This window comes from Empidonax traillii, unplaced genomic scaffold (genome assembly GCF_003031625.1).
Source record: "Empidonax traillii isolate 1590-97213 ecotype Southwest subspecies unplaced genomic scaffold, ASM303162v1 scaffold451:size1465578, whole genome shotgun sequence".
Lineage (NCBI taxonomy): Eukaryota > Metazoa > Chordata > Aves > Passeriformes > Tyrannidae > Empidonax > Empidonax traillii.
The window spans coordinates 1,302,455-1,314,368 of record NW_020955644.1 but is presented as its reverse complement, the minus strand read 5'-3'; the positions used below and the strand labels follow the sequence as shown (position 1 = coordinate 1,314,368).

Sequence of the window (11,914 nt, the reverse complement as noted above, 5' to 3'; positions counted from 1 at the left end):
ATATCCATCCAGCTGGCCTTGACAGATGAGCTTAATCCCAACTCATCCCAGTGCTGGTCACTCCACAACCACACAGAAACACGGGAGAGACCCTTCCAAAGGGCACCAGCGTTTCACCAGTGTAAACAAACCTCGCCTTTACTGGGCAAGTTCTTGCCAATAAAATCTCAAAGAACTGGCATTAAGGTGTGTCCCCCTCCATTTTTTTGCCACCCTGGAGGTGTAACCAAAGCCCTGTTTTCCTCTGCTCCTCACAGCACTGATCTCTGGTGAATTTACTGGGGTGGTTTATTTCCTGTCTGGGAAAGAACAAGAAGTTCTTCCTTGCTACTCTGAGCAATTAAGTATTTTCCTGCACTGGCATGACAAACAGACGAGGCTATCATAACATGAAGAGCTTTCTCAAGTCCAGCTATTCTTCTTTAATAGCCAGCAGAGCACAAACACTTAATTAAAGTTGTCTAGACTAGGAAAAGCCTTAGCCAGGTCATCCTACACCGACCACATCTCGTTTGCAAAAACAAACCCAAGTGCTTTGGCCTTCGGGCCACCGTGCACTCGGGAATGCAAACTGGGGGTTTTTTGCAGCTCCCACAGAGCAGTCACCAGAAAAATCATCGAGGCAGCTCTTTGAAAATGAAGCCACAGCGCTGTGGCTGTTTTGTACAGGTGTGGAAGTGCCACAGAGTGACTCGTGCTCCTCACTGAGACAACTCTGCAGTTCCACCACTGGAGGTCAAGTACAAACATCTCCAACACTTGTGATTTTGTCCTGTCTGAGCTGGGGTTCAGTTCTTAAATACAACTGTTGTTCAACTTTCAAAATAGAAAGAACTTGATGATGGAAGAGAAATATTCTGTTAGTGAGTCCAAACCCTAGATCTCAGATCCCACTAAATCCATAGGAAATCAGGCTTTGATAATAAGGAAATGAGGTTACAAAATGCATTGTTAAGTTAGAAGTGGAAAATTTCACCTGGATCAGAGAAGATATATGTATATATACTTCCAACAGCAGCAACTGTGCTTTGAAAGGAGACGAAATCCTCAGCAATTGCATGATCTCCTATTTTAGCACCTCCACCTGCATCACCTCAAATATGCAGAGCTGTGAATATCAAAACACTCAAACTCCTGAAGCAACTAAATGGATTATTCAGCAGTTCTGAAGACTATTAAACTGCCCTCTCCCAACAGGAAAAGAAGATAACATTTAAGCTTGGGCTGCTTTTAAAAAGGGAAGCAGCCACGTACATCAACGAGTCTTAAAAATAAAACTCCAGATGATTGGAAGAATGAGGCAACAGCAGAGAGGGTTCCATGTGGAACTGGCTGGCTTTGAGCTCGAGTTTGGATAACGGACCACTGCTAGTCCATTTGGGAAGAGATAATTCTGATTTTATGGAGCAGAAGCAATATCTGACCCAACTGAAGAGATATTTCCTGTGCAGGCAAAGCAAGGGCTTCGTTTTCTTAGGAAAAAGCTGCTGTTTCCTCTTGGGATTTCTAGACTGGTTTGGCATGAATGTTTCCCATAACCTATTCCTGTATGATTTTTTAATAAAAGCTTTCCTTTTACTGAAGCCTTGTTTATGTGACAGCGTTTTCTCTCTGCCCTCAATAATCTTTACAACTCGTTCTACCGGAACATCAAACAGGGAATTTCCAAGACTTATTTCAAGTATTTTTTTGGACACAATGTAGAGTATATTCCTCTTGCCTGTAATTTCAGAGTTCATCAGCACAAGGCAAACACGCTGTTAATTAACTGTAGCTACTGTGTATCCAGTTCTCCAGTAACAATTTGCACAGAAGTTCCTCCTTCATGCAGCAGAGAGTGGAATAATCTTTAAATAGCTTCTTGCTGCCTTGAACTTCCTTATTAGCTTCTCTCCCCAGAGACAGATATTGGGAATAAAGACAGGCTGAGGTCACAGCAACCACTGACGGGAGAGAGAAGGGAAAGGGGGGGTGGGGACCACTTGCTCTGCACAAAAACAAATGTCAAAGAATGCTGGAGTGGGATTCCCAGTGCTGCTTTAGCTCCAGCTCTGCAGCAGTGCCAAGCACAGAGCCACAAAGCAAAGGGCTCAAATGCAGCTTCTGCCTTGATTGCCATCATTACACCGAGTGAACAAACCAGATAAACCAGAGCTGCCCACGTTTAACCCACGCAGGGCCTGTTATTAGCTTTGAAGAAGATAAGGAGTTTTGCTCAGGAAATGTCAAAGAGCATAAAATTGCAGTTTCTTTCTCTGGCGGCTCCTGGTCCAGAGTGTGAAGCCTGGCTGTGCCCAGCTCCCAGATGATGCAGGGATGGCACCACGCTCGGGGACTGCACCTTGGTCACCCCTAAAACATTCCCACACCTCTCTGCTCCCCGTTCAGCACCTTCCTAGGCACCGAGAAGGTGACAAGAATCAGTTTGTTTTGAAAGATCCTGGCAAACTGTGCTGCTTCAAGCAGGGAATAAACAAAAAACTCCCCCGAAAGTTGCAAGGAGAGCTGTGAGGAAGGGCTGCATTCCAGCAGGACAGCACCCCTGGGAACGCTGCTCCATGGAAGCTGCTTTCCAAGCGATGCAAAAGCCCAATTTGCCCCATCTGTAAAAGATTTACCAGCATCTGCAGCAAGGTTTTGTGTTACTGAGCTTTTCTTTCTATTTAAACAAGAGGTAGAACTTCAGGTTTTGAAACTGCTCTGTGAACTTTTAGGCTCTTAAATCCACTGACAAAGGAACACAATTTTGCAGTGCATTGATGCTGCTCTAGAGTGAATCACTGAACTCAGAAGCAAAGAGATGAACACCAGCTCCCAGTCATTAACACAAAATAGTTTCTATTCCAGTGTAAACTGCCTGAGGCCTTATTAACATAAAAGAAAAAGCCAGAAAGCTGTTTCCTGTTTTCTAAAAGTAAACAGAACTTCAGTCCTAATGTATGGAAAATCCTCTTTAAAGAGCAGGGGGGCAGGGAACAAAGTGCTCTAACACAGCACCTGAGACCCATTTAAATATTGAATTGTTTCCAGTCGTGGTGTGCTATTTCAGAAGATGAACCTGTGGTTCCTGCAGTCCTTTCCACACAGCAATAAGGAGTCAGAGTCTAACTCCCAGTATTATGCAATTCTCTGACAGCATCTGGGGTTTTTTGGATGATATAAACACAATTATAACTACAGGAAAAGGAGTACAATAAGAAGTGAGACTTAAGGTCTGTTCCAAGGAGAACATTGAGATTTATGTCGTGGACAGGAAGCCACTTCCAGGCAAAAAAAAAAAAAAAAAAAAAAAAAAAAGGTTTTTTTTTTCTCCAAAGAGATTTTAAAATAGAGGAAGCAAACTGAAGTACTGGGAAAGGGTATTTTGAACACAGTAAACTTGCTCACTTCATACAACTATTGAATAAATAATTGCTGAAACTGAAGTAATATTACAATTTTAAACGGACACCAAAAGGCAAGACCTGGTTCACAGGGAGAGATGATTGTCCTTAGTAGAACGGCCAGCACTCCAAAAACACAAGAAAAAAGCCAACTACAGGAAAAAACAAGAGCACTGAGGGCCACAAGTCAGGGAGGGCAAGCCATGATGTGCTGGAAGCATCAGTTAGAGGTGACCTAACAACTGCTCTGGGAGCAGCAAACACATCCCAGGAGTTAAAATTCCACCCCAGAACACGGAGAGGTGTGAAGAGACATCCACAGAGAAGGCAGGGAGGAAGAAAGAGTCAAGATTTGGGGAGGGAGGGAAGCAAAGGGGCACAAGTGGAACCCCTGACCCAGAGAGAAGCAGGGCCAGGGCCAACCAACCGTGAGGGAGAGGAAAACTATTTTAAGCTTTGTCATCTGCAGGCATGGATTCCCTCTGCTAAATGCCAGATGCAAAATGTTTGTCTCTGAGTGTGCAGGAGTATCAATTATTGCAGACTGTATCACAATCAAATTACAAGTTTACAAATGGAGATGCTTTTCCCCCTGCAAGTTCCTGTCCTCTCCTATTATGTAGCAAAGGATTTGCCTCAGACAGCCAGAGTTCAGAAGCACTTAAATCTGAACTAGGAGTTAAATTAGCCCACGAAGGGAAATGCATTTTTGCTGCTAGGTGGGAAGTCAATGGGCAGATAAAATTCTGATTTTCAACCGCTGACATTCATGGGTTTAATGTAACTGCTGGAGAAAATCACTTGTCGTGATTTAGGGTCGTGTAATCCCCTAATAAAGTTCAGAGGTTTGAACTCCACCTTTCCCCCACATATACCTGCACTTCACATAAAACTATCACTCCTCCAAAGAAACTTGGCAGCTGAGGCAGGATATAATGTCCACAACACTTAGGGAACAGAGAGAGCTGTGAGATCACAGTCAGGCAATTCCTTCCCCCAGCCCTGGGTGTTCCATCTCCTCTCTCAGTGCAAATTACAGCTCAATTTGTCCAATATATGCAAGTTAAACTAAATGCTCTCAGAGCTTCAATCTTTAATTTGGTCTTAAAAGGTGTTTATTTTTTTTTTCTTCAGGGCAGCACTTAAATGTATCAAAACGTGAGCACACAGATTAGCAAGGTTTCCTTTAATTAGTCACACCCAATCAAACTCTTCAGCCAGGAAGGCCCGGGTAAAGCTGTTACCACAGCTACTATCAGCAAACAACGAGAAAAACACAACAAACCCCCAGAATTTCTCCAGCTCTGTATTCCAAATAAGTGGACAAAGCAAAGCCTGGAGCTCTCTGCTGCTGAACCTCTGCCCAGCCAGCGGATCAAGCAGTGACACGACTTTTCCTTCCACGTATGGAAAGGGCAGCGCCGGCTCCTGCCAGCAGGAAGCCGGGCTTTGGATGCAGCATCCCTGGGAACTGAGCTGTTGGATGTGAGGAGCAGCGCAGCTGGAGATCTGCAGCATCTCCCACTGCTGCAGGCACTGGCCAGTTTTCAGGGGTTGCAATTTTCACGCTCAGGAGGCAGCAAGAGCCAGTCGTGACTCGAAGCTTTCCCTGCCCTGTCCTCCCACCTCCAGCTTTCCTGACAATCTCCAGATGAAACACTGCAGCATATCCTTTACAGAAGAAGGGGGAAACAGCACTAACCTTTGATTAGCTCGGTGTTTTATACTCCATAATTATCAGGCATAGGTTACAATTTCATTTAATTTCTTCTCAGTTATGAGTACTTGACAAATTATGTCAAAGGGTATTCTGACTGTATTAATCTCCTCACACAAGAGGGAACTGCAGGTTAAATTTCAACAGAAGAGATAATTGCTTTACACTGGAAGGGAGGCAGTAAAAAGCCTCTGGAATGGAGCTGCTGCATTCCTTCCCATCGGTCTCCCTGTGCTCCATTACACGCATTTCACACTGAAATATTAAAGTGAAGCTTGTTTGGGTAACAAATTCTGACCACACAGAATGAGAAAACGGATCCCAGGACAGAGGAGAAAAAAATCTCTTTCAAGACAGCAGCTAAAACTTCCACCTGATGCATAGTTTTGAGAGGGTAAGATGTACTTCCAAAATGAAAATATTATTTAAATGCAAAAGCAATCATCAACAAACATAAGCAGAGGACATCCCTCAACTTCCCTAAAAGGTGTTTGGAATCGAGCTCCAGAAGCTTTTGCTGGAAAGCCAAGCCCTGCAGCTCCCAGGCCTGCAAGCTGCCATCCCTCTTTGGAAATAGCTGGGAATTTTAAACATTATGAGCAGTGACAGGTCAGCTTGGAAGAGCCTTCAATATTCGACCCTGCCACAACTCATTGCTTCAAAAACTGACCCCTTCCATCATTTATACCACTGGTTTTTTTTTTTTTTCCACCTTACTGATGGTGCTGAGTGCCAACCAGGCCTCCTTCAAAGGGCAGCCGTGTCACACACGGACTGTATATTTTTAAAATTAATTTCCAGGCTTGATAGTAACACAACAAGCTGGCCAGGGAGCACCACAGACCACACGACTTCAGCCAGTTTCCCCTGCACCACCAGCAACCCCTGCAAGAAGAGGCCCCACCACGTCACCTGCACCGATGTGGGTTAAACTTGACCGGTTTTGAGCAGTTTTAGCTGGTTTCTGCCTCACTGGAATGAGGAATCTGCTACACTGATGCTTGTGGCAGCAAAGGGAGAAAGAATAAGCAGCTGAGCCCACGGGGCTGCTGCTCTCAGCAGTGCCAGCTTATGGGGGCTTAGGCAACACAAAGCCACGGGTGCTTTTCACTCGGTGTGACGCTATTCTCACTAAAAGGCTGATCTGTGATCCCTCCTGGACCAGCAGAGTTCCTGCTTTAAGCGGTCCTTCCTCGCTAAGGGAGAACAAAACCAACAAAGGAATTGTGAGGGACCCTCCTGCACAGCAGAAACACGTGGATCTTTCCTGGGGAAGGCTGGGAACACTCAGGTAAGGCTGCATTTCAACACTGAAATGCTCCTTTAGCCAGCATCCCATCATGAATTCCAAGGCATGGGGGATAATACAGCATTTATTATGTAATCCTGCTGATATTAAGGTGGGATTCTGAGCCAGTGATAAGTCTTTGCCTCCGAATTTCACCTTGGATACAAGTGCTCTGCAAACTTACAGCAGAATGTCATTTTTGCCTCTTATCCTGGTATTTACAACGTACCTTTAAGGCCTCTATGACAAGATCTCTTGCTTCCAACTCTCCCTCTAGAATGCTAAAGAGCGTCAGTAGTTCTGGTTTGCTGAGTTTTTCCAGATTCATCCTGAAAACCTGAAATAAAAAAGGAACAGGGTTTAGTTTAGGTGTTCCCTTGGACATTAAAATCAGTATTCTAAGCTATGACATATAATCTCCATTTGACTTCAGCTCTCCAGATTTCGGATTGCAGATTGCCCCGAGGGGGATGAAGGGAACAATATACAAGGGGATCTTTTTCTCTCCAGCTTCCAACGCCAGTTGTAGGAGAGGCATTGCCACCTTTTCCCAGGGGACACCAACATATGCACACCCAGATGGTGAGGGCAGAGAGTCACCAAGAAGTAGCCAAAGTTAACAGGAAAGTGGGAGGGGGGGAAAAACCTGGATATTTAAAAGCTGTGAATGACACATCTGGATCACCCAGCTGCAAACACCACTGAGGAGCTGTGGTGAACGGAGGCCAAACTGGGCCACCCACACAAGCTCCATGGTGAAGGGAATATTGCAGGGCTGAGATACGATTCCTAGGAATGCCATTATCCATCCCTGATGGAACGGGCCCAGACCACTTTACAAAAATCAATGCCACAGAAAATACACATTTAATTAGCACTCTTTCCAATGCTTCAGTATCACCATCATTTATTAAATACAATTTTACTGCCTACGTAAGAACAGAGATCCATCATCTGAACTGCACTTAAAGAAGCTTTTTATTCCCTTGCATCTTCGCTGCTACACTTAATGTTGCCCAGTAATAAGGCTTTTCATTACATTATTTTGCTGAAAATGGAAATGATTTCGGACTAAATCCTTGCCTGTAATGCAAATATACCCATCAAGACAGCCTTGTGCTTCGCACAACCATCCAATACACTTCTCTGAGTCCAAGTTTCACCAAACCTCATGCCAATCAGAAAATGCTACAGCACAAAGAAGCTTCTCAGAGAGATCAAACTCCAGTGGCAAGCGATAAAGGGTTAAACTGGCCTTTACTGGAGAAGCCTATCCAGCTAAAACATTCAACTGAAGCCTAATTTGTCTGAAGTCACTGCTCCTTTACAACTGATTTGCATAACTGTGCCTCGGAGAGTTCTCCACAAAAGCAAGTTCTGTCTTGTTTGTGCCAGAGCAGTTTTCCAGTCACGGGGGAACAGAAAGTTCTGCTCAGAGAGGAGCAAGTGGCTTCACACAGCAAGAGAAATCAGAAATGTGCTCCCTGGCCTCCTGCTGAGCGGGGAAGGCTCTCATCACAGGCTCATGTTCTTGCTTCATGCAGTGTTTGACATGAAATCCCACAAAGCAGCAACATTTCTTGCTCTCAGACTCTTCTGGTTCATCCTCCCACTGCCACGGGCTGCTCAAGAAACACCAGGGGAAGTGACCATGACTGGCTGTTCCAAACCCCATTAACTGGACAGCATTGCAGCCACATATTCAAGAGGAAAAGCCACGAGTGGAACGTTTGGAAAACCTGTTCAATCTGTCACCAGCTTAAAAAAGCCTGATCAAGACTTGACACAAAGGTGTAACTTAGGATCCTAACTCACTACATTGACCCAGATCACACTTTGGTGGGCCAGGATGGGAACCTGACCAGAAGTTTCAGGAATGGCTGGACAGTTCTGTCACCATGAGGATCCTGGCTCGCTGACACCACGGGGAGAGTGTGATTTACAACTTGCTTATTAACTTAAATAGGGAGAGAATGCAACAGAAGCAGCAAATTAATGCTACAACTAATTAAGCAGCCACGCAGGGTGAGGAGAAGGGGCTTGTTTTTAGCCTTTAATATTTACTGTGCTTCTGTTGGTGCTTAAGTCTGAGCTGCACCACTTCCCTGGGCACCTTTTAAAGGTGGAATATCCCAACATCTGCTCAGGAGATGCACAAAACCACCTGAGTCCTTGCTCAGATTAAATTCACAGGTGCCAAGACTGAATCAGTACTGAGGGGAAACAACTTTGTTATACTGGTTTTCTGGCATTATAAACCAGAACTAAAAAGGAGAAGTTTCCTTTGAGATCTCGGAACAAAGTGTATCATCTCATTCTGTGCTACCCCAGGACAGTAAGTGTTGAACATGGGCTTCCAACGTGACTCTGCCCAGGCTTTTCCCTTAAAAAAGGGGATGACATGGAAATGTGCAGCTGCATCTCTCCATGAGCTACCAACCAGCTGCAGTTTGGCATTTAAAAGCTATTAGTCTGGGCAGTAATAATTTCTATTCTATATCCTAAATACTCCCATTGTGACTTGTACTTCCCACCAGTGTTACAGGAATAAGCCCTGCTATTCTTACCACACCCCTGTAGCCTTTAATCAGCTTAATAACATAAACAAGCCCTGGCCTAAAATATACAGGTAAAAATACTTACAGAAATAAAGAGCAGGAGCCAGTTTGCAAGGGCAATCATTTATACCAAGAGGGAACACTGAAGGTACAGAAGTGGTGCAGCCTCAGCTTCCTTGCGTGTAACCTGCTGCTTTTAGACCTCTAACTGCTCTGTTTACACCACTTACCCCACACTGAGGGGATAGACTGGCAGCAGAGGCTACAAACAAGGTCACTGCCCTAAAAAAACCCCATTAAAACGCTCCTGTAACTCTGCAGGAATTTACAGGGAGTTTCTAGAACCCACCTGGCAGATTCCTGCTATGCTGAATGAATCCCAACCCCAATCGTTCCCCTCAACACCAGGGAGCTGAAAACTGTGTGTGGGGGGAAAAAGTTCTGGTCATTCTAAGCTATTATTTTACAAGAACAAGAAGCATCTCTGGATCAAAGAGCTGATAAGCACATATTTGAGCCCCTCCTCCCCTGTCCAAATCTAAACCCAAATCCATTCCCAGCCCTTCGGCATCACATCAGGCACATCCCTGTGCCTTCCCTCTCCCCACTTATTAACAGATCACACACCAACCCTACTCAACCCCCCTGTTCTCCCCCTTCTGCCAAAGGGATCTGGATGCCTCAGCTGGTGAACCTGACCCTCTGCTTCCAAACCTTTAAGCAGGAGATAGAGTTTCCCAGCCCCAGAAACAGGATCCAGCATTTCCCAGGGCACGTTTACCCCTTCCCATCCAGGGAAAACAGGCCGAGTGGAATCCCAGAGCACAACCACAAGGACCTCATTATTTAGTCTGATGGTGTAAATATTTTGCCTGAGCCTGAGATATAGCACCATTTTTGGACAAATAAGCCCGAGTTTAGAGCATAAACAAAGAGAATTGCTTATTGCTTGCTCAAAGGTGAGCTATGGACCATTAGAGCGTCCCCAGCAGACTGTGAGTGGAGATAAAACTCTTCTAAGAAAGTTATTTCCCGGTATTTAACTGAAAATAACTATCAAGAGCGGTTTAAACGTAGCTACAACCACACAAGCCAACAAACCAGGGGGGAGTTATCTTTGGCATGTGCCACTTGAGGAACAAAACAGATAAGCTTCCAGAGCGTGGCAGCTCCTCCTCGCCCTGAATCACGGCGAGGTGATTATGAAACCAGCCCAGGTTCCATTTCACTTGTCACACACACACACACACACACAGGAGCACGAAGCAAGTGAAAGAATGTTGCCAGCCCAAGGGAACTTCACCCACCCGCTTTCAGCGAAGGTTGGAGGCAGAGGGCAGCAATCAAAGATCAGCCCGAGGCACAGAGAAGGCAGCTCGTCAGGTGGAAGCTTCAAGATCCTCTCTGCAAACCCCCTGGCTCAAAAGTCTTCCACTTCTTAAAGCAATATTATGAAGAACAAAGCTTGTTGTTCCTTTTTCCTCTGAAACAGGGTATTTCCAGAGCTGTGCCAATGCAACAACGCCTCTGTGTTTGTAACCCAGCTTCGTTTTCTCTTGCCTGACCCCGAAGAGGAGCTGATATTTTCCAGGAGCCAGCACGGGCAGTCGTGTAATGGCATTCCCAGGAGAACCTAAATGACTAGTTTGGGAACTCCTGATAGACAAGTTCCCCCGAACTGCTGCTGCGTGTGTAGCGTGATGTTCGAGTCGTTACAATAATTACACGATATGTTTATGTAATAGGGAAAAAAAAAAAAAACAACCGAGATGCACTTTATAATTGTGCATCCACGGTGCTAACCTGGCATTGCATCACAACTGGGGAGGATCAGGTTAAAAATGAGAAGGGTTTATGCCTCCATCTCATAGGAGAAAGGACATTCACCCCTCCAAAAAACCCATCCTTGCACTGTTATATTTTGAAGTACTACTGGGAAAAAGAAGAATATCAGCAAAATTTTAAGCGTGTGCTTTGTGTGAGTCCTTGAACAGCCCCTCTGCAGCTCCTCGAAGGAAAATCAAAACCATCGCTGACCTTCAGCCCCCTCTAGCCCGGGGGGGAGCCTCGCCCCCTCCTGCCACACGATCGCTGGTGACCCCGGCACAGGGACGGGACGAGGGTCACCCCGGGACACGGGGCAGCTCCAGCGGCACATCCCGGGCACCGCCACCCCGGGAGGGGGCGGCTCCCGAGCGGCACAGCCGGGCCGGTGCAACCGAAACAAAGGGAAACGCCACCCCGCAGCCGCAGCCGGAGCCCCCCGAGCTCCCCCGGCCCCGGGAGCGGCCCCGGGGGTCCCGGGGGAAGGAGTGGGGGGCAACAACCCACCCCGCCGCGCCAGGTCCGGCCCAGCTCCCCCCGCGGGAACGCCCCCCGTTCTCCCCGCGGCCTCCGCGCCCCGCGGTACCGCCCAAGCCGCGGCCGCCCCCGCCCCAGCCCGCAGCGGCCCCGCCACCGCCCCTCCCTCAGCCCGCGCCGCCCCGCACCTGCCGCTGCCCGCCCGCAGCCGCAACGCCGCGCCAGGACGGGCCGGAGCGAGCGGGACCGAGAGCGGAGCCCGCGGCGGGACCCGCTTAGCCCCGCACCGCACCGTCCTGCCCCGCACCGACCTGCCCCGCGCCGCCACTGCCGCCACCACCGCCGCGCCGCTCCGCTCCCCATCGGCCGCCCCGCCCCTCCGCCCCTCCCCTCCCTGAGTGACGGCCCGCCCGCCAATCAGCGCCGCGCCCGCCGCGCCCCGGGGCCAATCCGCAGCGAGGGAGGCGGGGAGAGGGTGGGGCTCGGCAGGGACAGCCAATCAGACGGAGAGGGCGGGGCGCGCAGGGCGGGGCGGAGGGTGAAAATCCCTTTTGTTCGCGGCGGAGCGAGCGGGCGGCCGTGATTGGGGCGTCACTTCCGCCGCGGGCGGGGCCGGGGGCGCCGCCCGAGCCGACGCCCCCGCGCTGAGGGGACGGCCCGGGCGGGG

At 47.8% G+C, this 11,914-nt stretch overlaps 1 protein-coding gene across 3 annotated transcripts in view; it reads right to left on the bottom strand.

The window, feature by feature from the left end:
- CTTNBP2NL (CTTNBP2 N-terminal like) overlaps positions 1 to 11,612 on the bottom strand; it is a 20,107-nt gene extending 8,495 nt beyond the window's left edge. Inside the window, exons 1-2 of one of the 3 annotated variants that reach the window (XM_027895195.1) lie at positions 11,559 to 11,612; positions 6,618 to 6,725 (exon numbers count right to left, since the gene is read on the bottom strand). In XM_027895195.1, the coding sequence (XP_027750996.1) occupies positions 6,618 to 6,716 (99 nt within the window). In that variant the 5' untranslated portion in view covers positions 6,717 to 6,725; positions 11,559 to 11,612. Of the gene's footprint in view, positions 1 to 6,617; positions 6,726 to 8,223; positions 8,412 to 11,435; positions 11,505 to 11,558 lie in introns of those variants that run through there. The other 2 variants (XM_027895196.1, XM_027895194.1) reach the window with 2 other exon arrangements.
- Between the last annotated feature and the right edge of the window lie 302 nt (positions 11,613 to 11,914).